Source organism: Camelus ferus, chromosome 13 (genome assembly GCF_009834535.1).
Source record: "Camelus ferus isolate YT-003-E chromosome 13, BCGSAC_Cfer_1.0, whole genome shotgun sequence".
NCBI classification, from domain to species: Eukaryota; Metazoa; Chordata; class Mammalia; order Artiodactyla; family Camelidae; genus Camelus; species Camelus ferus.
In genome coordinates, this window is record NC_045708.1 from 48669989 (window position 1) to 48694915 (window position 24927).

The 24927-nt window shown below is 37.5% G+C and overlaps 1 protein-coding gene and 1 pseudogene across 6 annotated transcripts in view; one reads left to right on the top strand and one right to left on the bottom strand.

Moving 5' to 3' along the window:
* LEPR (leptin receptor) overlaps window positions 1-11651 on the top strand; it is a 93708-nt gene extending 82057 nt beyond the window's left edge. For 4 of the 6 annotated variants that reach the window (XR_004325128.1, XR_004325130.1, XR_004325129.1 and 1 more), the window contains exons 19-20: window positions 944-1024; window positions 3913-6225. Coding sequence is in view for 2 of the 6 variants with exons in the window: in XM_032494502.1 (XP_032350393.1) it covers window positions 7004-7819 (816 nt within the window). In the remaining 4 variants the exon portion in view is untranslated. Of the gene's footprint in view, window positions 1-943; window positions 1025-3912; window positions 6226-7003 lie in introns of those variants that run through there. The other 2 variants (XM_032494502.1, XM_032494501.1) reach the window with 2 other exon arrangements.
* Window positions 11652-21728: 10077 nt separating this feature from the next.
* LOC116668060 lies at window positions 21729-22550 on the bottom strand (annotated as a pseudogene).
* Window positions 22551-24927: the final 2377 nt, after the last annotated feature.

A 24927-nucleotide genomic window follows, 5' to 3' on the forward strand; every position in this document is an offset into this window, starting at 1 on the left:
ACAGGTCACTTTTATATTTCTAAAAATAATATGCTATGCCACTACAAAATGTAGACATTGTTTACTAATTTCTGGCTGTTACTCATCCACGTACTTTTTCTCCCCTTCATTCCCCATGCTCCTACCACATACTCATTCTTCAATTCCTTCAGTAATCTCTCCACAGTCTTAGAAGAATCTTAAACTCCATTTCTTGTTCCGTGAAATAGTGACTGTTTCTTGGCGCTCTTCTTCCCCTTGTTTTTTAAAATAAAATAAAGACATCAACGCTCCTACCCTCCCCTCCATTTCCAGCCTCTGTCAACTATAACTTCACACTGTTCGTTAAGTCAGGGTTGATAACATGCTATAATTTGCCTATGGGTTCATTTAAAAAAATTAAAAACCCAGTGAACTGCATTTACATTTTATGGGTATGTAAATGTTATTCCTTGCAGAACCAAGCAATATAAAGTGATTACACCTCCTGGTGGTTCTAATGTTACAGGGGAATATTTTTTAAAAAGATACTAGAAGCATGTCACCTGTTGATCTAAACTATGCCAAATTCTAGTGGCTCCATTTTTAGTTTTTATGTTTTGCTTTGTGTTAGTTTTTGTTTTGCTTTTTTCTAACTGCTTCTTTAGGAAAAAAATTTTTAACCTTCAGTGTGCAGCTCACTGGAGACCTGTTCCCAGGACTCTCTGTCCAGGAAACCCTCTGTTCTACTGCATTCTGGGTTAGATCTTCTTCTAAAATTGCTGAAAGTCATCACTATGAATTTTCCCTTAACTAGTGTCTAGTGAATACTGATTTCTAGATTTTTCTTCTTCTTTCTTGATTAACTGCACTCTTATGTGACCTGTTAGGAAATGCTGTGTGATAAATCAGAGCCTCTGCATGCCTGAAATTCTTTTTACTGTGTCTTCCTTGATTGAAAGTTTGGTGGAATATCAATTTCTAGGCTGAACAGGACTTTCCAGTAAAACTTTGAAACAATTCCGGCGTTGTCATCTGGCATCCGTTGTCGCTTCTGAGAAGTCAGGTACCATTCTGATTTTTACTCCTTATTGGTTAGTTGTAGCTTTCTCGTTCCTAAAATATTCTCCCCATTTTTGATGCTCTAAAATTTTAGTGATAGATCCAAGGAGATCCTTTTTCATTTAAGTTGGCCCTCATTTGAAGACACTCTCAATTCCATGTTTCCTGTTAATAATAAGAAATTATATTCTTTGATAATTTCCTCTCCTCTTGTTTCTTTGGTGCTCTTTCTAAAATCTGTATCCGATGAATGTTAGACCCTCTGCACAGATCTTCCATATTTCTTATCTCTTCTCTAATATGTTCCGTTTCTTTGTCTTTTTGTTTTACATTTGAGACCTTGCTATACCCTGTTCTTTCAGTGCTTCTGTTGAACTTTTATTTGCTACTACATTTAGTTTTTTTAATTGAAGTATAGTCAGTTTACAGTGTTGTGTCATTTCCTGGTGTACAGCACAATGCTTGTCATATATGAACACAAATATATTCATTTTCATATTCTTTTTCACTCTAAGTTACTACAAGATATTGAATATAGCTTTCTGTACTATACAGTATAAACTTGTTGTTTATCTATTTTATATATGTTACTACGTTTAATATATACATACATACTACATTTGTGAATTTCCAAGTATTCTTTTTTAGAATATTCTGCTCTGGTTTTACGTGTGCAATATTTTCTTAAACCTTACTAGAAATACCAATTAGAGGATCATTTCTTGTTTTAAAAATTCCCTTTTCTCATATTCCCTGAGTTCTCTATTTCTGCTAGGATCATGTTTTCCTCCTGTTTATCTTGGCCTTTCTTTTTTTATCTCACTTTCCCCCAATATCTGGTAATCCTTTGTTTTTCTTTCATGTTTAAGAATGAAACAGTTGACAGGCTGACTCGGAGCCCAGTGCATGTAGGCAGGGATCGTTGCTCTGGGTGGGTAGAGGGGGCTCTGGCTAGATAAGGAAGGATATACTCATAGACAGACACCAGTACCCCACCAATGCTAGATTTCTCCCCAGAAATTTCCTTCCTTTTGAGAACAAAACCTGAGTTAGGGTGTGGAGAGTAGTTCTAATACGAAGGGTCTTCTGTGTGCAGCAGAGGGTAGAAGAGCGCATGCCGTGGCAGAGTTCCGGGCGTTCAGCCTGAGGTCTCACGTCTTCCTGGGTTTTTACCGGCCGTTCTTCACGCCCCATCTCCGGTGTGCGCAGCGGGACAGGCTGTCTTTCTCTCCGGCTCCAGCTCACTCTGGAGATGCTCTGGTCTGCAGTTCCCTTTGCTCATCTCCTTGGGTCTACACTCTTCCAGTTGTTTTCTGTCTTTTAGAAATGAATTTAAAATCTCATCCCCTGTTAACCTTCTTTGCTTATCTCCTGGGTTGTGGTATATATTTGATTTATTCATGTGCTTTCATTCTGACAGAGTCTCTACAGAGACGAGAGAGAAGCCTTTATGCTCAGTCTGCCATCCTGAACCGGAACACTCCTCTCTACCATTTCTCTTGATACTTTAAAAATCAGAATCTTTAAAAACATACTTAATAGGATAAAAATAAAACTTCTAAACAAAGGTTGAATTCTTGTAGGAAGATGTATTGCAGTGACTCAATAGCTTTGCTTTTCTTCTGATTCAAATTTCAGTGTTCAAATGACTGTAGCCAATTTGGTGGTTTTTTTTTTTTTTAACCTCTTTATTCAGCATTTTTGCCTAATCTATTATTTTCTTCTTCTAAATCCTAACCATCTATAGTGGGGTGGGGGTGGGGGGGTCTAACCTGCTCCTCCTTTGTCTATATTTATGTCAGTTTCCACAAGCACATCCTCCACTTAACAACCTCCTTTAGGAGTGTTAAATCTGGAACCAAATGGATTTTTTCTTATGATTCAAAGCCTATCCTGGGTTCCTCAGCCTGCTCTAGTTCTCCAGAGAAGCTCATCAGCCCACAAACTCCCAGAACACCATCTTCATGGATCTGAGGCAGAGCGTTCCTGAAACTGCTACAGCAGCCTCGCAGAATATTGGAAGAGCTGGTGCAGCTTCGAGTCAGGAGGTCTATTGAGAAGTGCACATGGCTGGGCTTAGAAGTGTATATTCTACTCCCCTAAATAAGGCTTCAGTTTTCTCTAATTTCTTGTTCTTCTTAATGTCTATATATGTGCCCTTGGGTTATTAGGGACCAGAAGAGAAGATGGATTAATCAGCTCAAATCTATCACAAGAAGGAGAAAAAGCAAAACAAAGAACATGTTCTCCTGCCTGCTTGTGTTAGAAATATCTTTTCATCTTCCACTGTGTTATAGAAAGATTATTGGCCTAGAAAAAAGTCAGAGTCCTCCCTCTGCTATAATTAGCAGTACAACTTTAAGCCTCAATTGCTTTGTCTATAAAAAGGGGAGAGGCGTGGACCAGATGATTTCTTAGATTTTTTTCTAGATTAAAAAATAATTGCGATAATGATTCTGTGATTCTGTTCTTCACTGTTTCAGCTCTTCTTTCTTTTGATTTTTAGATTTTTGTTTTCAGAGTACTACTTTTACACTTCCTTGCTCCAAACTCTATAATATTGCTGTTGTTCCTCCACTTCCTTTTTACTTTTCCAGCTCTTTGTTCTCTCCTTCTACTTATTCTGTTATTTCTCTGTAGTTTTTCCTTTTCTAAGATATTTAAGACTGTCTGTACAGTGTGATATTAAGGCATGCATTAAGAAAATGGAAGAGGCCACCTTAGTTCAAAATTTTCTCTTTTCCCTAAAAGATGCACTTACTGTAGTGTAACACAAGAATTTATAATCCAGAACCCATGCCTGACAGGACTTGTTTTTGAAATCTTTTATCTTTTGCTTTCTGAGTGATTTTTATTTTGGTTTCTCATTTTGTTTTATTTTTATCTAAACAGAGAATGGATATTCTTTGAAGCCTAAGCATGGTCACTACGATGAACCCAATGTACCAACTTCCCAACATCCTGTAGCATATTAGAAGAGTTTTACATTTTGAAGAAGGGGAGACAATCTAAAAAAAATTTGGTTGAACTGTTGAGAACTAAAATATGGTGGATTATGTTGATTTAGAACTTATGCTAGATGGTTAAATTTGGGATCAAGCTATATAGGTCTTAGTCCAATTCAGTCTTTATGTATGATTACTTTTTGGGTCATCTAAACTTTACAAAGTCATATTTGTGATATCTGACTTTTTAGATTTGTCATTTGGTCATAAAACATTAAAAAATTGACTACCGCTCTTACCACAGTATCTATTAGATATCATCAAATATACAGTAGACATGCTGTCATCAGGTGAAAATGGCAACTTCTGACACGTAGCTTTGCAAATACAATGGCTCTGAATATAGAATGCAGTAAAAGTATTAAATTTTATGTCCAAATTTTTCCATTTTATATTCTATAGATCAGCCTGTAAACTGACCCATTTGGGTGTTCTTTTGAATGTCTTGTGGCTTTTATGTATATCTAACCTTGGTCAATATGGGAATTTTCATTTTCAGTAGCCTTGAAAATGACTTAAGTCCTAACTTCCATTTCAGCTCAGAGAAAGCCAGAAGTTACCATTTGTGCTGGTCAAAGGCCAGTAGAAGTTACAGTTCATATCAGGATGACCTGGTCAGAGTGACCAGATCAGAAAACACATCAGCCTCCAATTCAGCCTCCTTGTGAGATTCTTGACTAAATGTAATTTATTTACACTGAACCACCCAAAGCTTCTGGCAGGCAGGGAAGTGGGCAGTGATGCAAAAAGGGAGACTGTCTGGAGCTTTTAGAAATTGTTCATGGCAAACTCAGGGCTTTTCTCCCTGAAAAAAAAAGGCTACCTGCTATTTCTCTGAAGCAGGGCTTTTCTCCCTGAAAAAAAAAGGCTACCTGCTATTTCTCTGAAGTTGCCTTGTGTGCTGTGTTGCTCACATTCAGAATAAACCAAAGCCTCTATTTGACGAACCCAAATAATATTAAAATTTAGGCTACATATGGATTACGTACATTTAAATTTCATTCCTAGTTTGATTTTTAATGTTAAAAAAGACCGTAAAGATCAGAAAGAACGTGTCCTTTTCCCCCTTTGTTGACTTGTAATAGATGTCATTGGAATGTGAAATCTAAGTGTGAAAATATGAAAGGCTATTCTTTAATTCTTGCCAGCTGAATACATATTTAATGTACTCCCAGACTGTTCTAAAATCTTGAAAAATTAGATATATATAATGATTGAAATGATTTTTTAATTAACATACTTTTTGTGACCCACTGATAAAATATACTTTAATACTAGATGGACATGTGATTTCTTTTTCATTATTAGTGAAATTTCATCAGTTGTATTTGAGGACATGTAAATTATTTAGTGTCAATAATTAATTGCCAACTATGAAGTTTGAGAGGGCATGAAATATGCCAGACGTGTCATTGGAAGATTTGTGAGTTTGGCTGCATGCTGTGGGCTGTTTGTGTGTATTTTTTGTTTTCATGTTGATACCATGCAATTCCTTTATTTGGAGAGCTTAATTTCTTAGTTTCATTTAAACTATAAGAAATTCAATACATTTATGGTAAAAAAAAAACAAAACCTTAAGAGAAAACAAAATAAGCAAGAAAATATTTTCAGGAAATTATAAATCTAATTATAGGTTTCTGTCAGAAAGAAAATAGGCACAGGAACAGTTTTCTCTCACGTGTTATGTTTGTAGGATAACAGAAAAGCTTGTATTAATACAGGATCTGTCATTATGCAGCATTTTAACATCTGTATGTCTATTCCATTATTATATTTAGTGTCTGTTATACTTATTCCTTTATGGTTATAATCACCACTATATTTCATTTAAAAGTTCAAAACTATATTAAATGAATTGTGTTTTTATATGGAATATATTTGCCTTTATGAAGAATAGTTGGTTATATTGTTGTTTCAGGCAATAAATCTGAATTCAATTCTACTAGTTTAAGAATTGTAAAATTCAAAAGTTTAATTAATGTAAAATACACAAATGGAACACATTTTCTATAGCACTTCATTTTAGTTGTGTTAATTTTTCAATGTGATGTGTCCACAGTATTCTTTATTTTGCATTTATTTTTTCAATATGTTTACATTGTATGAGCTGAGCTTTTTGCACAGATTTTTGCTTTGTAGCTGCTTGGCAGGATTTTTTGTTGTGATGTAACCACTATTCTTATAAAAATTATGATGTGCATTTGTTTTGTGTCTTTGTCTTCATTCCATATGTCCTATAGTTTGTATTTTTATATGGAGTTATTTATAAGGAATAGTAATTTAAAAGTCTGATCATCTCACTCCCCTTTATTGTTTTAAAAAAACAGGTATTCTTAGTTGGTATTTTCTGATAGTCTTAAACAGCTTCTCAGTCTGATGTAAGGCAGGTAAGTTCTTAACAGTCAGTCACATATAGCTTACTTCCTGTTATATTTTATGTCATGGAGTAGCTGTTTTAACTATCTCTGGACAAGTTGTTTTGCTCACTCAATTTTATATCAATTTACTCTTTTAATTTGAGATCTAAATTTTCAGTTTGTAGAAATGTAATTTGCTATACAATATTAGGAATTCTCCTGAAGATGGCACTTTCTGATTACAATAACCAATCTTTACTGAGAGCTAAGCACTTTCCGACACTGTCCAGTTTATTCCTTGCCACAATACCATGCAGTAAATATTGAACACAATTTTACAGATGAAGAAACTGAAGGGCAAAGAGGTGAATTTACTTGTCCCTGGTCATAAAAATAGAAGGACTCAAACTTAAATCTAGCTCGTCCCACATGTAAACGCTGTTTACCCTGCCTCTCCCTTATGATTTTTGGTCTGTTTCAGTCCAAAACCAGTTAATTTGTGGTTGACGTATGTCCATTGGTAATAACCTTTCACACTTCCATTTCTTCAATGATGTCATCATGAAGCCAAAAAAAAAAAATTTAATGCTATTGAGCGTTAAAATGTGTCTTTTCTTTTAGCCAGAAACATTTGAGCATCTTTTTATCAAGCATACAGAATCAGTGACATTGGGTCCTCTTCTTTTGGAGCCTGAAACCATCTCAGAAGATATCAGTGTGGATACATCATGGAAAAGCAAAGATGGGATGGTGCCAGCAACCACAGTCTCTCTACTTTTGACGACTCGGGATCTCGAGAGGGGTTCTCTCTGTGTCAGCGACCAGCGCAGCGGCGCTCACCTCTCTGAGTCCACGAGCGCGGAGATAACCTGGGAGGACGGCAGCAGGGGACAGCCCTCGGTGAAATACGCCACCGTGCTCAGCAACCCCAAGTCCAGTGAGACGGAGGAGGAGCAAGGGCTCGTAAGTAGCTCAGTCAGCAAGTGCCTTCCTAGCAACGACTCTCTGCCTAAAGATTCGTTCTCTAATAGTTCATGGGAGGCATTTTTTATATTATCAGATCAGCATCCCAATGTAATCTCACCACACCTTCCATTCTCAGAGGGACTGAATGAACTTCTGAAACTCGAGGGAAATTTCCCTGAGGAAAATAATGACGAAAGGTCTGTCTACTACTTAGGGGTCACCTCAGTCAAAAAGAGACAGAGTGGTGTGTTTTTGACGGATGAGTCGAGAGGGCTGTACCCATTCCCGGCCCACTGTTTATTCACGGACGTCAGGATCCTCCAGGACAGTTGCTCACACCTTGTAGAAAATAACTTCAGCTTAGGAACTTCTGGTCAGAAGAGTTTTGTGTCTTACATGCCTCAATTCCAGACTTGTTCCACTCAGACTCAGAAAATAATGGAAAACAAGATGTGTGACCTAACTGTCTAATTTCATTCCAGAAACATCTCAGATTTGTGATGTAATGAGTCATATGGAGGGTAATATATTCCACTACAGTGTGGATAGGGGGCAGAAAAGGAAACAGTCAAATTTGAGAATGATTGTTCCAAAAGTAATGGTATCTGTGTGGCTTCACTCAGTGAAGTAAACAAAACAATGTGAGAAAGCCTTGAAGAGTCTAGTGATGTAGACCGACTCTGCTAATGCTTCTGTGAACAGTTACAGTGGGAAGGTCTCCCATGGCTTGCGTCCAGCTCCGGGTAAGCCCAGCAATACTATCTTTTTGAACATTTAACCCGTGTAAGAGAGCTCGTCATCTGAATTGCACCCACATCTGAAAGAAGCCTTCAAACTAACACTTGTGAAATAAATACACCTGTATTTCCAAGGGTGTGGTGGTTCTACCTTGAGTTGTCTTTGTTTTGCACTAATTTACACACGCCCCCCCCCCACAGTTATACCTAATAGGCATCTTTGTGCATTCTTAAACAATGTGATGTATCTGTGTTTTGTGCTACGAGACTGTGATTTGAAGATGTTTCAATTTAACAGACCTCTTTGGAGCACTTACTCTGTGGCAGGCGCTCCACTAGGGGATATCCTTGTGAAGATATACAAGAAACCAATCTTTATGTATCAAATCTAAGATCCTTCCCACAGAATGAAACCACCCATTGGAATGACAATACCCAAAACAAGTATTTTGATGATGACACAAGCCCTTATGGAAATGTAATGTCTGCATTAATGCTTCAATATAAAACACACTGAAATGCTCAATCTCTGATACAGTGAGGTTGCCAGCTGTCACTGTGCTCCACTCTGGAGTCACTGTCTTCCCCACCCCCACTTTCATGGACACTATTTTTTTCTCACTTACTGAACATTCTATCTATAACCAACCACTGTGCTAATATTTCCCACAGTTTAGCTCAATTAATTATTGAAATAATTGTATGAGACATATACTTCTATTATATTCTTTTTTAAAATTAGATTGATTTGCCCAAGGTCACAAAGTCAGTGGAATCCAGATTTAAATCCAGATCTTTTTAATGCTTAAGTGATTGTGTTTTTAACCTATACCTTATACTCACATCCATTAAAAAACCTGACTTGTAATCAAGTAAAATGTATTAAGTAGAAATATAGTGCTAGATGAAAATTAAGTGACAATTACATAGATGTCTTTGCCTTTAAAGACTTCATTGTTTATTTCAGTTCAGTTCTTAGTATGGCAAGAAAATCCAACGATTGCATATTGAACAACAAACTAAGAAAACTTCAGAGAGAGTTGTTCAATGGCAATCAGTAAGCATTTCAAGATTACCAGTATGATCAAAATATTATTGTCCTGAAAAATATTCCTGTGAGTTGTTAAACATCACTAGTTTCATACATAGACTGAGAGAGGCTTCTGCTGATTTACTATTACCATAAATAAGATCCTACACCCCATCTGTACTCCAGTTGTAGCCTTATGACATGAGTGGCTCTAAACAGTGACAAAGATCTCAGGTATTTCTCCACATTTTATGATCATTTGCCAATGAGAAATCAGTAAAGCTGTTTCTTACCATAAGTCCTGTTGAGACATCTCAGGATCTCACATACTCAACTGGATGACCCTCTTACAAGAGAAAGGTAAGAAGGCCCATATCAACCCATTGAATAATTAGTTCTACAGAGAAAACAATTTTTGAATGATTTTTAAGTGGTTTATAGGTTCAGAAATGGAATGAGTCATCACATGTATGGACATTTTGGTAAAACTGACCATTATTTTTAATACTGCTCATTGAAAATACATAGACAGAAAATTACATTTTGCCCCATTCTGCATATAATTACAGAGATGAAACACTGAGCAAGTCCTCTGGGACAACATTCTCCCATTCTCCTGAGGTCTGGGACCCAGAACAACAAAGAAAAGAAACTGATAAATGTTCCAGTCAGCCCAGGGTTTTGCCACACTATGTACATGCTGTAATGAATTCAAAAGTCCCAGGACCACTCTCATGTTGCATGTCTGAGTTAAAGGAATTTAGTGACGGCACATTAATGTGAGGTCATTGATACCATTCTGGTGCAGATTCAGTTCCCAAAACAAACAAAAACGTTTCAGAAATTGAAATTCCCAGGGACTTCCCTTCATAGAGAGGGCTGAAGTGGTCCAGTTTGGCCTGTTGGTATATATATAGATTTAAAGTATGTTTATTGTCAGTGTGCTAGGGCTATGATTTTCACTTTCAAAAGTTCATTTCACTCTTTATGTTACTATATATTACTGGGTCATTAAGAAAGTTATCTGCTATTTAGGTTAGAGTTTAGAATGTTTTATACTTCACTATGGTCAGATATGCTCCATTTCTTTGCCCAGATTCTGTAAAAAAGGTTTTTAAAGGAGAGAGGAGCTGAAATACAAGTTTGGACTTCTAAACTTAGGATAAATCTGGAGTTTTGAGTATTTTGTTTAAAGGCCTTACATTGCAACACCAGTTGCTAATCAGTTGCTCTAAATCTAAACTTCATGAAGAGAAACTCAAAAATTAATCATTTGAGCTATGGCTTCAAATTTAAACAGATTGTTTGATGATAATGCCATTTATCACGGTTAATGAGATTATAGATTTCCTAAGTTAATATCCCAAGAACAGAGAAGAAGAGAAAAATCGAGGTGCACTTACCAGTAAAAAAAAAAGGGGGCCTCCTATTGCCGCCCTATGTTCCCATTTAGAGATGACCTGCATATTAACAAGAGGAAAGAAACAGATGAAATTCCCAAACCAGTGAGTGATCCTGCACCAAGAATAAGGTTTTATGACCCTAAGCATGACTTTCCTCTACCTCCTCTCATCCCTTTCCAATAAAACCAACTCCATCTTTCCAAATATCAAACATATGGTGATATTCCTTTAGGAATATCCGTTTTAACCGTGCAAAAGCTGAGGGAAGATAAACTTCCTCCACAGTCTGATACCAGATTCCAAAGCTACTTTGGCTGGCACAGTATAAGGATTAGGCTGTAAGAGTGGTGCCCACGGGGCTCGCGTGGGCGTGGACAACACGCCAAAGGCATCAGGACATACTGCAACTGCATGTCACCTAGACGGGGATGAAAAAAAACAAACAAAAAACGCTTCTCTCCAAATTATTTCCTGCAGTTTTTAAAAGAAATGTGTTCTATGTTTCCTCTTTCGAGGGTCATTTTGATAGTTAACAAACTCTTCTAAAGTATTTATTATTGAGAAAACACATATCTCAAATTTCAAAACACAAAATTTAACAACTGTCCACTCTATGATGATTAAATTAAGCTGCCTTTGAGAACAAATTTTAAACATAGTTACCCCAAAAATGTGAAGAATTGTTCATAAAATGAAACTAGGTAAGCCAGACGCTGGGTGAGCAGCTTAGAACAGGAAAGACTGTATTAGAACCGAAATACTGTGACATGTCTTTGTATGAGCATCAAGAAATGGTTTCTATGGGTTTTAATATGGAATGAATTATTTTTATACGAAGTTTATCAATCAGTATTTATTGTAAAAAGCTGCTGATGTCTATTTCTCAAAATTAATTATGCTTAAAATGTACAGCATTAAATTCAATTTTGTGAGGATCTTTGATGGGAAATTTTAAATAACATGTTCATTCAAAAAGCCTGAAACTGAGAAATAATATGGAAGATATTTAATTTTGTAGTCAAATACCTATATTGTAGATGTTGTACCTTTAAAACTTGTCATTAAGTATTTGGCATGCAGTTAACACTTCCTCTTTAGTCACAATTGGTATGTTAATAAATGTTACAAACACAGTGCTGAGATATGCATCCCTAATTCTTCTATAAAATTTATTTATCCTACTTCTCCTTTATGTTCCTAACGTCGTAAGGAAAGAAGTGTAAATTATGACTGAATTTCTTATTGTTATGAATCAAAAGCAACGTTGGAATTGATATGAGATCAAATATGAGAAATGGAAGATCCAAATAGAATTATTATGAATTTAAGTTATTTTAGGAGTACTTTATCGTGTGATTACTACTTTCAGCAAAGATTTGAAAATATAAATAAGTAATCCTTGTAGTTTATGTAAACAGTTAATAGAGTATTTTTACCCATGTTAGTATTTGCGTTTTTAAAATTCTTACAAACATAATACCTTGCCTTTGGAAGGATATGAAAACATTTTAGATCCAAGTATCTCTCCTCACTGTTACTCTGTCTGTGTTCTAAGTACGTCACCCCACACCAAATTCTTGCTGGCATTACAGCCACTTGCGGTGAAAAAGCACTCATTTTAAACATCAAGAGCTCTTATTTTGATTCTTTAGTTTCTTAAATCTTGCTTTACAGTAATTTGTGAATATTTATTTTGTCATTTAGGTTTCTAGCAATGTGAGTTTTGGGGCTAACATTTGGGCTAGTGTTCAGATATGTTCATTTCTTGCTTAATTTTACTTTTTAAATTTTTTTCTTGATTAATTTTAAAATGTAAATAAAACAATCACACACAAAAAGTCAAACAGTACAGGGAAATATAAAACAAAAATGTCTCCCTCCACTCCCAACCTTTAGTTCCTAATCCCCAAAATAAATTGTTATTATACTACATACCTTTTAAAATTTTATATAGTTGGGATTGTATTCTACTTGCCATTATAAAATTACCCTTTTCCCTTAATGTATCTTGGTGATATTTCCATATAAACTCAGACATACCTACTTCGTTATTTTAATGGTTGCTTATTAATATTCTATTATATCAAAGTACAATGATTTATGTAAACAGTTCACCACTGGTGAACATTTAGGTGGTTTCTAATTTTTGTTATTATGGACAGTACTGAAGTGAGCATTCTCATACATAATTGTGTCTTTGTGTCTTTGTGTCTTGGTGTACTTTTGCAAATCTGCTAGTCAGGACTCTTGGTTACAAGTGTAAGAAATCAAATGAAATTGTCTGAAGTGTCTTTTTGGTATTTTAATTTTAACTTGATGAATGAGGTTGAGCTATTCTCATGTTTATAAGCCATTTGTTTTTCTCTACCTTCAAATTCATTGCTTAATTTTCTGTTGCTTTATTATAATTTTATTGCTTTCTTGTAATTCTTTTTCATATATGTCCATCCATGTTGCTGCAAATGGCAGAGTAGTCCATTTTATATATATATACACACACACACACACACAGACACATATACACATACCACAATTTCTTTATGCAATCATCTATTGATGGACATTTAGGTTGTTTCCATGTCTTGGCTATTGTAAACAGTGTTGCTATGAACATTTGGGTGCATGTGTCTTTTCAAATTAGAGTTCCCTTGATCTGTCTCTGAGGTCACTAATTATGTCATTTCTATGAACAGTTTGTAGTCAAACCTTCCCAATTAGTTCTTGTTCTTTTGATTCTTTTTTATAGATAAGAAGTGTCTGCTGTGGCTACTAAGACTATGCAATAATTCTATTTTTTTATAAATTTTTTTACTTTTTTCTCATATTTTGGAATATTTATTGCAGTTTTTTATTTATATTTTGACTTTAGAGTATTAATGCCATTCAGGCATTTTTCTTTCTTACATTATTACATTTTTCAACTTTTCCTTCATTCCTTCTGGGTTTTGCATCACACTTAGAAAAGTATTCCAATTTCTAATACTTAACTAATAATTTTTCTTGTATTTACGCTGTTATTTGGGGATTGACATTTTTAATTTATTTGAAATTAACTTTGGTATAAGAAGTGGAATAATGATCTAGCTTTTATGTTTTCCAAGTGGCTAATCAGTTGTCCCAACACAATTTGTTTCTGAGGAAAAAACCTTTACTTTTCACTCACACAAAATTTCACATTTATCTCTTACTAATTCTCAAGTACACCTGTATTTCTGGGCTCTCTATTCTTTTTTATTGATTTTTCAATCTATTTTCCTCCAGTACTGCTTATTATTACCAGCTACTCAATCTTTTAATATCTGAAAGACTAGATTCCTCAACCCTGCTCATTATACCTCATTGATATTCTTTCTAGACCAGTTGTAGTTCAACTAAATTTCTATAAAAAATTCTTTTGGTATTTCATTTGGAGCTAAGATAAAAATATTGGAAAATGTCATCATTACAGTATTTAGTTGCCCAAGATTATCTGTCAACTTTAAAACTTTGGGAGGAAAATAATACTTTTATTTTCCTAAATAATAAAACAAACAATTCATATCTGTAATCTTAAATTCTTCCCAGAATTCACCTTTGATACTAGAAAATAAAAATGGGGTAGGTGCTCTAAACTTATGCTTTAGATGTAGGGATATAAATAGGGTGATTATCCACCACACTCTGTCTGACCTCGTCCCCTTTATGCACATATATGACCTCTTTCAATCTTATAAGTGTCTCAGTTTCAACCACAAAGTATATGCTCCTCCTGTAAAGGACTAGACTTGCTGACAATAATTGTTACTGTTGCTTATAGCTCTTTTATCTTAGTGGCTTTCGTATTTGTTCAGGTGTAGAACGTCTAGAAATCATGGGACATTTTAAAGGACAATAAGCTATTGCTTTAAATTCTCTTATTGTATCGCCTGGAAACAACTGTCTAGTAGAAAATAATATCATTTCTATATGTGTATCTGCTTCTCAAAAGTAACATAAAAGTTCTAACTAGTCATCCATATGGTAAACTAGATGTTCAGAGAAATCTCTCTCAAAATAGCATAGCTTAAAAAAATGCTAGATTAAAAAATCATTTTCATGTATGGTTACACTGAAGGCAAGTAAGGGAATTCCAGAGGAGTGCGCTAACGTTGGAGCCAATGATCTCCATGACCTGGAACCTAATTCTGAGAGGACAACATATAGGGAGAAAAAGAGTGGGGAGACCTTGTCATAAGTTAAGGTTCACTCAGAAGTGAACAGGTTGAAACTGTGCTCAGCAGAGAAAAATGGTGGGGCTTATGTTCTTGTCTCAGCCACTGCTCAGGACTGAGTTGAAAAAAATAAAAGGAAAAAAAAAAAGCTGCTCTGAGAATTCCTACCTCGAGTTTCCAGCCCCTCAGATTTCTGTCCTCAGATTTTTCATTCACATGAATTTGGACCCAGAATTCATACTACTTGTGTGGACTAAAAAAAAACATAAGCAGAATATTTAGCTTTAAGAGTCACAGATTAATTGAGCCTTCAAGGTACATCACAGAAGCAAATGCAAACAGTCCCTGGGGAAATCTGCCTTCAGCCTAGACCCAGAAGACCTTAAAGTTCCTAGGAATACACAGTCATTGATAAACCACTGACACAAGGACACAGGCCCCATCCAAAAGAGAGTTAACTAGAACAAGAGATGACAGTATTAGAACCACAAAGACCAAAAACCAAGCCAACATGCTGAGTAGTCAGAGGGGAAAATGGAAACAGACTGGCCCTTCGACACAGTATGCAGCCGCTGAACCGGTCCTGCAGCTGCCTGCTTCTGAACGCCTCGGAGAGGAGAGTTTTCCCCCCATCTCTGGTTTAAGCCATTTTAATTGGTATTCCACTCAGTGCTGAAAACATCTCAGTTGATATAGAGAAAAAGAAATTGACTTGGGAGTGGGGTGACTGTGATCACAGAAGTAGCAACGCCTCCTGACCGATTCACAGAAACAGGATGGATGGTTATTCTCTGTCTGGTATCAGAGAGCTGGCAGAACCAGCCCCACTGAAGAAAGAAAGACCAATTCTCAGGTTGAAGGAAATTCACGGTCTTCAAGATGACACGCGTCCTTAATCCCAAAAGACAGAAGAATATTTTGTACATATATTTTCTTCTTTTAGAAATAATGGGTGCCACTCACACAGTTAGGAATTCCTGACAGCAGCACACCATGCCTCAAGCAGTGACCTGAGGACAAATGAGCAGCTATTGACCCTGAAATAAGATACAGATGAAAACTTAACCTACACGAGAAGTTCCAGCCAAACTGACTGAACTCCTTGAAAATCTTAGGACATTTGATAAAAGAAGAATTTTTCTCACAAAATAGGACTCAATGCAAAAAGATAGTTGCATTGAATTCTACTAGAGGTTCTTTGGCTGAAGTGCCCCAGAAAAACTTCCCTGAAAGTCTTCTGTTTCCATGGTGACAAAGGGGTCTGTTTGGAGAATTCCTACACAGACTAGATTTGCAATCTGTTTTTGTCTTCACCTTATTTTGTGATCTTACGGGATCCTTTTGGCCTCTGGGCTTCAATTTCCTTAACTGTAAATGGGAAGCTTGCTTTGCTTAATTTCAGAAGTGTTTTTCAATTCCAAATTTCTAAAACTGTGTTTCTTTACCAATATTACTGTAAAGGCAAAATAGATGCTGACCCAGGTGGTATTTTTCACTCCCAGTTGTATTTTTGCTTTTTGACATAATGCCCTGGGTTCTTCTGTTGTGCTGATTTTAATTTCAAGAGCTTTCCGGCAGCTGCACTTAACAGGCTTTGAAGTCTAACCACATGCACCAAATGTGCTGCAGCCACGGTAAGGAGTTAAACCTCTGGGAAAGGAGTTTCATGTGGACAAAACTGATGGGAACCATCAACAGCCTGATGTACATGAAGGTAGCGCTATTGACAGGTGAAACTGCTTCCAATTTTACACAGACTGTGTTGACAACACAGTGGGATATGTGTGTGGGTTTACGTGTGCTTGTGTGTGTATATGTGGAAAGAGAGAGGTTTATATGTATATGTTTTAAAGCAAAATATATATAACATGTAAAACAAGACATCAAATGAATGTTGATGGCCTATCTTTATGAAAATCTCTTTAATAAATATTTTGTCTACAGCCTCAAAGCCTGATATTTCAAGGCACTGTGACTTTACGGGAAGGCTTTCAGGGAGATTTTTTGAATCTGCAGTGGATAATACTTTTTAGTGGAACTGCACCAGACGTCTCTTAAATCCCCATGGTGGCCAGACGTCCAAGCTCTCTGCTACAGGGCCTTTGAACATTAAAGGTTTGGCAGTTGGCCAGGGAATTGGATTCCATCATCTCTTACTCATCACACCCAATTCATTACCACATCCTACTGCTTCTATCTCCCGAGCATCTCCCAAACCCATCCACACTTTTCAACTCCCTCTACCGTCATTCTGGTCCAGGCATCCATGATGTCTCGCTAGATGATGGCAATTGCCTGTCTATTTCAGGCATCGGGGTGAATGTATAACAGTATGATGGACCAATGTTTTGTATTTTTCTGATGAGAAATTAGATTAAGCATCCTTTCTTATATGTTTCTAAAAGTACTTGATTAAGTCTTTTGCCTACTTTTTCTATTTACGTTGTTTGATTTTTTTTCAATTGATTTGTAGAGTGTCTTCATATATTACGGATATTAATCCTTTGTCACGTGAATTTGCAAACCCATTTGTAATATAGTATGATTTGTCATTTTTCTAAATAGTTACCATTCTTTGAGTTCTGTTCTAGGACTTTTAACCCACCCAGAAGTAGCGATATATTCTGCTTATTCTCACAATCCACTTAGAGTTAGTTTCGTTTCTTTGTGTTTTGTAAGGTATGAGTTAAGGGTCTCTGTATTCGTTTCTTTCTGTTGTGTACAAATCACCATAAATATAGTAGCTTAAGACAACACATTATCTCATGGTTTCCATGGGGCAGCAGTCCTGAAATGGTTTAGCAGGATCCTCCACTCAGGGTCCCACAAAGTTGCAATCAAGGTGTAAACTGGGCAAGGATCTCATCTGAGGTTGGAGGTCCTCTTCCAAGCTCCGACAATAGCTGCATTTATTTCCTTGCAGCTGTTGAATTCATGGCCATTTTTTCCTTCAAAGTCAGCAAGGGAGAAGGGGATGTTTTGCTTTTTTGAGTTGCTCACCCCTAGGTCCTATTGTAAAGGGCTTTCTTGATTAGGTGAGGCCCACCCAGGATAATCTGACTTTTGATTTACTTAAAGTCCACCAATTAGAGAACTTGATTACCTCTAAAAAAAAATCCCTTCACCTTTGCCATATTCTATTGATTAACACTAAGTTACAGGTCCTGCCAGCACTCAGGGGGAAGGAACTTTACAAAGGCATGTATACAAGGGGGGAGGAAGCCTGGGAGACCATCTTATTATTCTGTCTACCACAATATCTACTTTCTTCCCTTGATACGATTGATCCAGGGCCACTTATTGATAAGACTATGGTTTCTCTCACTGAATTATAGTGTCACTTTGTCCTAAACATATTATGTGTGGGCCTGTCTCTGGACACTATTCTGTTCCATTATTCCCTTTGTCTGCCCTTGCACCGATGCCCATATTGTTTAATGACTGTAGCTTTACCATAAATCTTGATACCTGATAGTTTAAGTCCTTTGGACTTATTAGGGATATATATTTTTTTCTCTATGCAGAGATGTAGGAGAGAGAGACATTTTTCCATGTTGGTTCCCTTGGACAGAAAGAGGGTTCTAGCTTTGTGTGAAGCTCTCAGGTTTAGTCCTCATTGTTCGCAAATATGAAATCTCAGCCCAGTGGCACATAAGAATTAATCATTTGGTCCTGGGACAGGGTTGTCAGATAAATACAGGTCACCTGGGCTATATTTGAATTTAGGATAAACGATGGATAATTTTGTAGTACAAGCATGTCCCAGGAAATAATTTTTTCACCTAAAATTCAAATTGAACTGAGCGCTCTATATTTTTATTTGCTAAATTTAGTACCTGAATTTTGATTTTCTTACCTTTCAGATTTTAACTCCCTGATCAATGTTTTTACCTCGAAGATTTCATTGCAGATTTCCATTAACTTTTTGTCCAGCATTAGATGTTTTTCAGTGGGATGTCTGTTTGAGAATCTCTAGTCTATCCTCCTGTCTAAAGCAGAATCCATACCTTCTGTTTATGTAATACTTTATTCAGTCTTGGACCCCATCTGGTTACTTTAAGGTGTTGTATGTTGTCTCCCAATATTCTAGGAATAACGGAGCTGCAAAAGAATCACTTTATCAGTCTTACCATTTCAGACCTCAGGTAAATCTCCCAATCTCAAGAAGTTTTTACGTGCAAGAATCTTTCCTACTTACTGCTTTAGTTGGCTCCTCCTGGGCGTAAAATCTTTCTTCTTTGCAGAACTGGTGTTATTTCACAAAATGAATGGGAATACTTCAGATTTAACTTTGGAAAATTACATTCTTAGTTACGTTAGAACTGAGGACGCAGGCTCTAAGTCTGCCCCTTTTATTTCGCAGTGATACTCCACGAGCACCCAACCTGCCCGGCCAACCACTTCCCACGAAGACGGGAGCGGGCGCTGGAACCGGAAGTCTGCCAGCGACCGAGGCAGCGCCAGAGGATGCTGATTTTGTGATCTCTGTACCAACTCCCAGGCAGGTGCCTTTCAGGCATCTCTTTTTCTGAATATGTATAGATTCAAGCTGTATTCTGTAGTCCACAGCCTGAGTAATAGAGGAAGATAGTTTGGTTTCACTCATTTCCAGCACTCCTAGAATGCAGTCCTTTATGCTGGGACGCATGGCGCCCTTAGTCATGTGCCCCTCACTGATACAGTCATAGGGTACCAGTGTCGAAATAATTACCTGCTGTCTCTTCCTTGGGGTAGGAATGGGAGGGAGCTTCAGGTAGAAGGTCACTTTGAGGTCACTTTAAACCTCTCTGTACCACCTACATATAGCACTCACATCTTTTACACTTCATATCATCAAAACATCAGAGGAAAGGATGACTGTATCTAACAAGTGAGGTCATTTAAATAGGAAAATGCTGAAAGGAAATGCAATCTTGGTGAAGTGGATGAGAGGTACACAGGAGGCGGCTATTCTTTCTGAGCCAGGAGGTGGTCAATCTGCAGTAGAGGGCACTTGAAGGGAGAAATGTTCGTTATTTTCTCCAGGGCAACTGCCCCACTAGGGTCCTTATAGCAAATTGATTGCCTTGAACTCCCTCAAGTCCTCTGTCAGTAACTTCAGCAAGACACACCCAGCACTGTCTGATACACAAGGCTACCTCCCTGCGTGCTCTGGCCACGAAGACTGAGAGACTGCTCCCAGCCAAGATTTACAGTTGGATTCAACAGCTCCGCCAGATGTGTTGGCCAAGTCCGCTGGAGAGTAAGGGGATTAAGAGGGGTGTTATGGCTGTGGGAGTATAGCATAGCAGAAGAGAGGCGTATTTAGAGAGAAAAGCCAGGCCTGGAAGGCAGAGATTCATGCCAAGTAGTACTCGGACGTGTAAGAGAGGCAGGTCAGTCATATCACCCTAGCTCTGTCAGAAATATACACACTTAAACCTAGAAAAAAGATATGATTCTAAAACATTGCATATAAGGAAATTAGTCTTCTGAAATAAAAACCCTTTGCAGCCACATAATGTTCACCCTGTTTAAAACACCTAATGTATTATGATCATTACTTTTGCAATCTTAACCAGTTAAAGACTAGCATCTTAACCACTGACAGGCATACGCCAGGGAAATTACCAAATGAAAAATGAAGCCATTTGGCTTTATAGCAATGGCAAAATTTTGGCTGGAACTAAAAGTTACCTTTGAGTGGCTTGATTTGAATCAGGCCAAGATGGAGTTTTTCTGCATTTGTGTTGTCTGCTTTATTATAGCCAGGGTGTGCATGAGTTTTCGGGACCAACTCACTGGTACCACAGTGTGGATTCCCCAGGAGCTGGCTGGCTGGGTGGGTACTCGTGAATCACGGCTGGGAAACAAAGAGGCGGACCCGGCGCCCAGGCCCTCAGTCCTAAGGTGGCTATCACTGGCAGTTTTGGGGAGCCTAAATGGAAAGTACATTTTATGTAATAATATCAATTCTGAAAAATTAAAAAGCTTACACACAGTTGTAACCAAATAAAATTCCAAGTAGGAAAGATTATAGTGTATAAAAATTTGTTGAGTTTGGGAGATTTATATTAGATCTGAAACATTAAGTTTGATAAAATGCCTCTTGCAACTTCCATACTCTCAGAATATTGGGAAATGTGGAATTTAGATTGTCTTTCTTTGTCAAGGGCTTCTGTAGTCAAACAGTGACACAACCATTCCCTTCTTCCAAAGCTTTGCCATGCTAAAAACATCCAGTATCAACCAAAGGTGTCCTCTTTATCTAAAACTGTTAACGGTGGGGGCAAAGCTATAATACGCACTTGGACATTCACAAATGGACTGAAGATTAAATGATATTTGGGAATTATCGTTTAAAGTTTTAGGTTATGTAGAAAAATGTCTTCATTCTTCGTTTTAGAGACGAAGTATCAAAAAGCCTACAATTTACTTTCAAATGATTATATAGATACACACATACATATATACATATATAATCTCCTATGCATACATATTATTTAAAAATGTAGAAAAATATAAACAATATTGAATCTAGGTGGTAGACTTGCAGGTGTTCATTATATCATTCTTTTAACTTTTCTCTGTATTTGAAATTTTCACAATAAAATGTGGAAAGAAAGAGAAACATACTTTAAAAAGGAAATGCTGGAAAAGACAGCCTTATTAGCCAGTATATTGTGGACTGTTGCCCGATGGACCTTTTCTTCCCAGTCACTTCCTGACTTCTTTATTCCATCCACAGCCACGTTCCTATTAAAACTAAGCCATGGACTGAAGGTCATTAGTCCAGGGAATGGGGAAGGTATAAACAGCCCAGACAAAGAAGTCGCTCTTCAGCTTTGATTTTCCAAATAAAATCTGTTTCAAAATGATAGTCTTTTAAGATTGTGGCCAGAATAAGTCTGAAGAGCCAGAACTTCATTTAGAAGATCCATGCTTTGTTGGCGGTGATAAGATGCTATGTTCAAAGAGCCATTGCTTATACAGTTAATATTAGAGTTATACCCTTTTTTTTTTTTTTTTTTTTTTGGTTGCAAAAAGCTTTATTGTTTCATTTGGTCCAAGGCTTGGGAGAGGGTTCCAGGATGGTTAAAAAGCTGCCTGGTGACTGCAGAGAGGCTTCAGGCAGGAGCCCTGACACCAGAGGGGCTTGGTAAAAGCCGCTGGGTTGCAGAGGCTTCTAGTCGTGCTTGAGGGAGAGCCTTTCGAAGAGATACCTGCCCAGCCCAGTGTGGGGACCAGAGCGCCTGCGGAGGTTAGTCAGGTGGTCGCCATCTTCTTGATGAGTTTCACCGCCTCATCCAGGAAGTGGCTGTCCCGGAAGTCACAGAGGTGTGGGTCTGGGCGGGCAGAACCCAGGGCATGCAGATCCAAAAGGGCCTGGTTCAGGTTCTTCTCTAGGACAATAGCAGCTTCCTTGGCGTACTGGATTTTACCCCACTCATCTCGAGAGGGCCCCTGCATGTCCTGGAAGAGGGCGCGGCCACCGCCCTGATTTTGCTTTTTCAAGAGACGCTCCGCGCCCTCCGGCTTCTCCTTGGCCAATTTGTGAAAAAAAAGTGGCCCATGCCCTCCAGAGCCACATCATCGCGGTCGAAATAGAAGCCCAGAGAGAGAGGTAAGTGTAGGAGGCCCGGAGAAGCATGTTGAGCAGGTGGCTGACGGAGGCCTCCACCTCGCTGGAATAATTCTGACGAATCTGGGAGCTCATGGTTGATCGGTAATAAGGAGTTAAGCTCACAAAATGGTGTTGGCTGGTCCCAGAGGCTGAGGATAGCAGAGTGGCTGGTTCTGAAGGTTGCGACTGAAAAGAAGGTTGAAGGGTGGTCGGAGGCTGGAGCAAGGGGCGTCCCTGGGTCTGTTCCGTCCAAACACTGTTGCAAAAGACAGATCCACGGGACCGCCGAATGCACTGCAATAGAGTTATATTCTAAATAATACAGAAGGAGGACTCCTCTTCCGGTGATATGGTGGGTTAAATAAGTTGACATTTTTTCTTATTAAAAAAACTAGAAATGCTCATTAATTATGGTAAATCTATTTTTAAATGCTCAGATAATCCTACAAAAATGAAGGCATATCTTCATGGGCTTAAAACAAGAGGGAACTGAAAACTAGAGCTATAAGCACCTGAACATCTGTTGCTGATTCTCTGCACTGTTTGCTGGTCTGACACAGGAACTTGTGTTTTAGGAGCATACTAGGGGCAAACGAGATCTTGGGCGTTTGGGAGACGTGGATTTAGAACTAAGATCAGATTCCTTGAAGGGCTCGACTCCCAGTGAAAATACCAGATAAAATATTGCTGTTTGCAAGAAGAAACAGCAGCAACCTTATCCATTTTGTCCTGGGATCTGAGGAGGAGAGACTCCTCCCTGAGAATTCATAACCAGAGTCTTGTCTTGGCACAAGTTTGGGAAACCATAAATGTGGTCCTGTGGTATAATATCCTTATAGCTTTTGCCAAAAGCAAATTCAAAACTACTCCAGAGGGACACGTCTCCAGCCCAGACTGCACAGGATTACACAGCTTTAAATCAGCCAAACACGAACTCAGAGTCCATAACTATGAAATACATGAGGTTGCAATGTTCCATAAACAGGAAAGAGAAGAAAAACATCAAAATCAGACCCCTCAAGAATGTAAGAAATTGGAATTATCAGATAGACCTTAACATAAATAAGAGTAATTTAATTGAAAAAGGAATGAAAAATACGATCAAAAGAGATATTAACAAAGATCAGACAGATCTGAAAAAGACACAAATATAACTTATAGAAGTAAAATATATAGTCATTGAGATTATAAACATGACTGCCAATGAGGTGCTTAGAAGGAACAATTGCTAAATCTCTCCACAAGTTCATGCCTTCAACTGAGCTACCTTGATTCCCACAGATAACCTTTCACTAAGGAGAAGCTCACAATCCAAAGAGTAAACCATGAGCTATGGGAATAAGTCATCAGATCCAATGAAAAACAGATTAGATACATGAGAAGTTTAAAACCAGTGCGTTGACAATAACTATAGAGACAAAGCAAAGAACTGAAAGTGGCACAGAAAATCATCATTGCTAACCAGACATGTGGATTTTAAAAAGGGCAAAATGTAACTTCTAGAAAATAAAACAATAGTCATTCCAATTTAAAAGTAATGGGAAACTCAGCAGCAGAATAAAGACAAAGAGATTTAGTGAACTAGAAGATAAAGCTCATCAATTTACCAGGAATGCTGCCCCTAAAGGCAAAGGAAAAGAATATGTGAAAGAGAGGTTAAAATACACGGAGGTGAAGAGAAAAGGTGTCTGATGGGGACTCTAGGAAGAGATAATGAAGAGAATGAAAGGAAGGTACTATTCAAAGAGTTGTCTGACAAACAATGACTCAGAATTAATTTTAAAAAAATATGAGGGGGAAGGTGTAGTTCAAGTGGTAGAGCGCATGCTTAGCATGCACAAGGACCTGGGTTCAATCCCCAGGGTCTCCTCTAAAAATAAATAGGCCTAATTACCTCCCCCACAAAAAACTAAAATAAAATAAAATAATTTTTAAAATGTGAATCTTAAAACCCAGGAAATCACAAACCAAATCGTGAATAAAACTAAATCCATTCCCAGACAGATGATAAAACTTCTAAACTACGAATACAAAGAAAAGGTACTAAAAGAAATCAGAGGAAAAAAATGACGAAAGAGGAACAATTAAACTCTAAGTAGATTTCTCAAAAGTAAGGGTGGGAACCAGAATAGAGTAATATTTGTAAAGTCATGAGAGAAAGGAACAGGGCACCTAGACTTTACCGCTGACAGACCTTTACCAAAAGAGATAATGATACTGTAAGAAAGAAATGGAACCTGAAAGGAAAGAGTGACGTGCAAGATGTGTTCTTCAGCAAACCAACTAGTAAGTATGTGGGTAAACCGACTTATTAAATAATAATACAAATGCTGACTAACTCACAAGGAGAAATTTCTCTGTAAATTAAAGGATTGCTTTGCAAAATTTTTATTAATATAGGCACTACAGTGTAAGCCTTGAACCTTGCCACAAGTTCACAACCTCTCCCTTGAAATCAATGAACTCAAGTGGTGGGTTTCTCTAATAATCCTCAGCTATTTCTCAGTTTCCAGACCATGACTGGGCTCACCCTCAGACCTTTAACCGAGGAACACTCTTCCTTCTTCTGTGGTGTCACACTTATTAACTTGATAGGGAACGTAAAGCTGCCAGGCT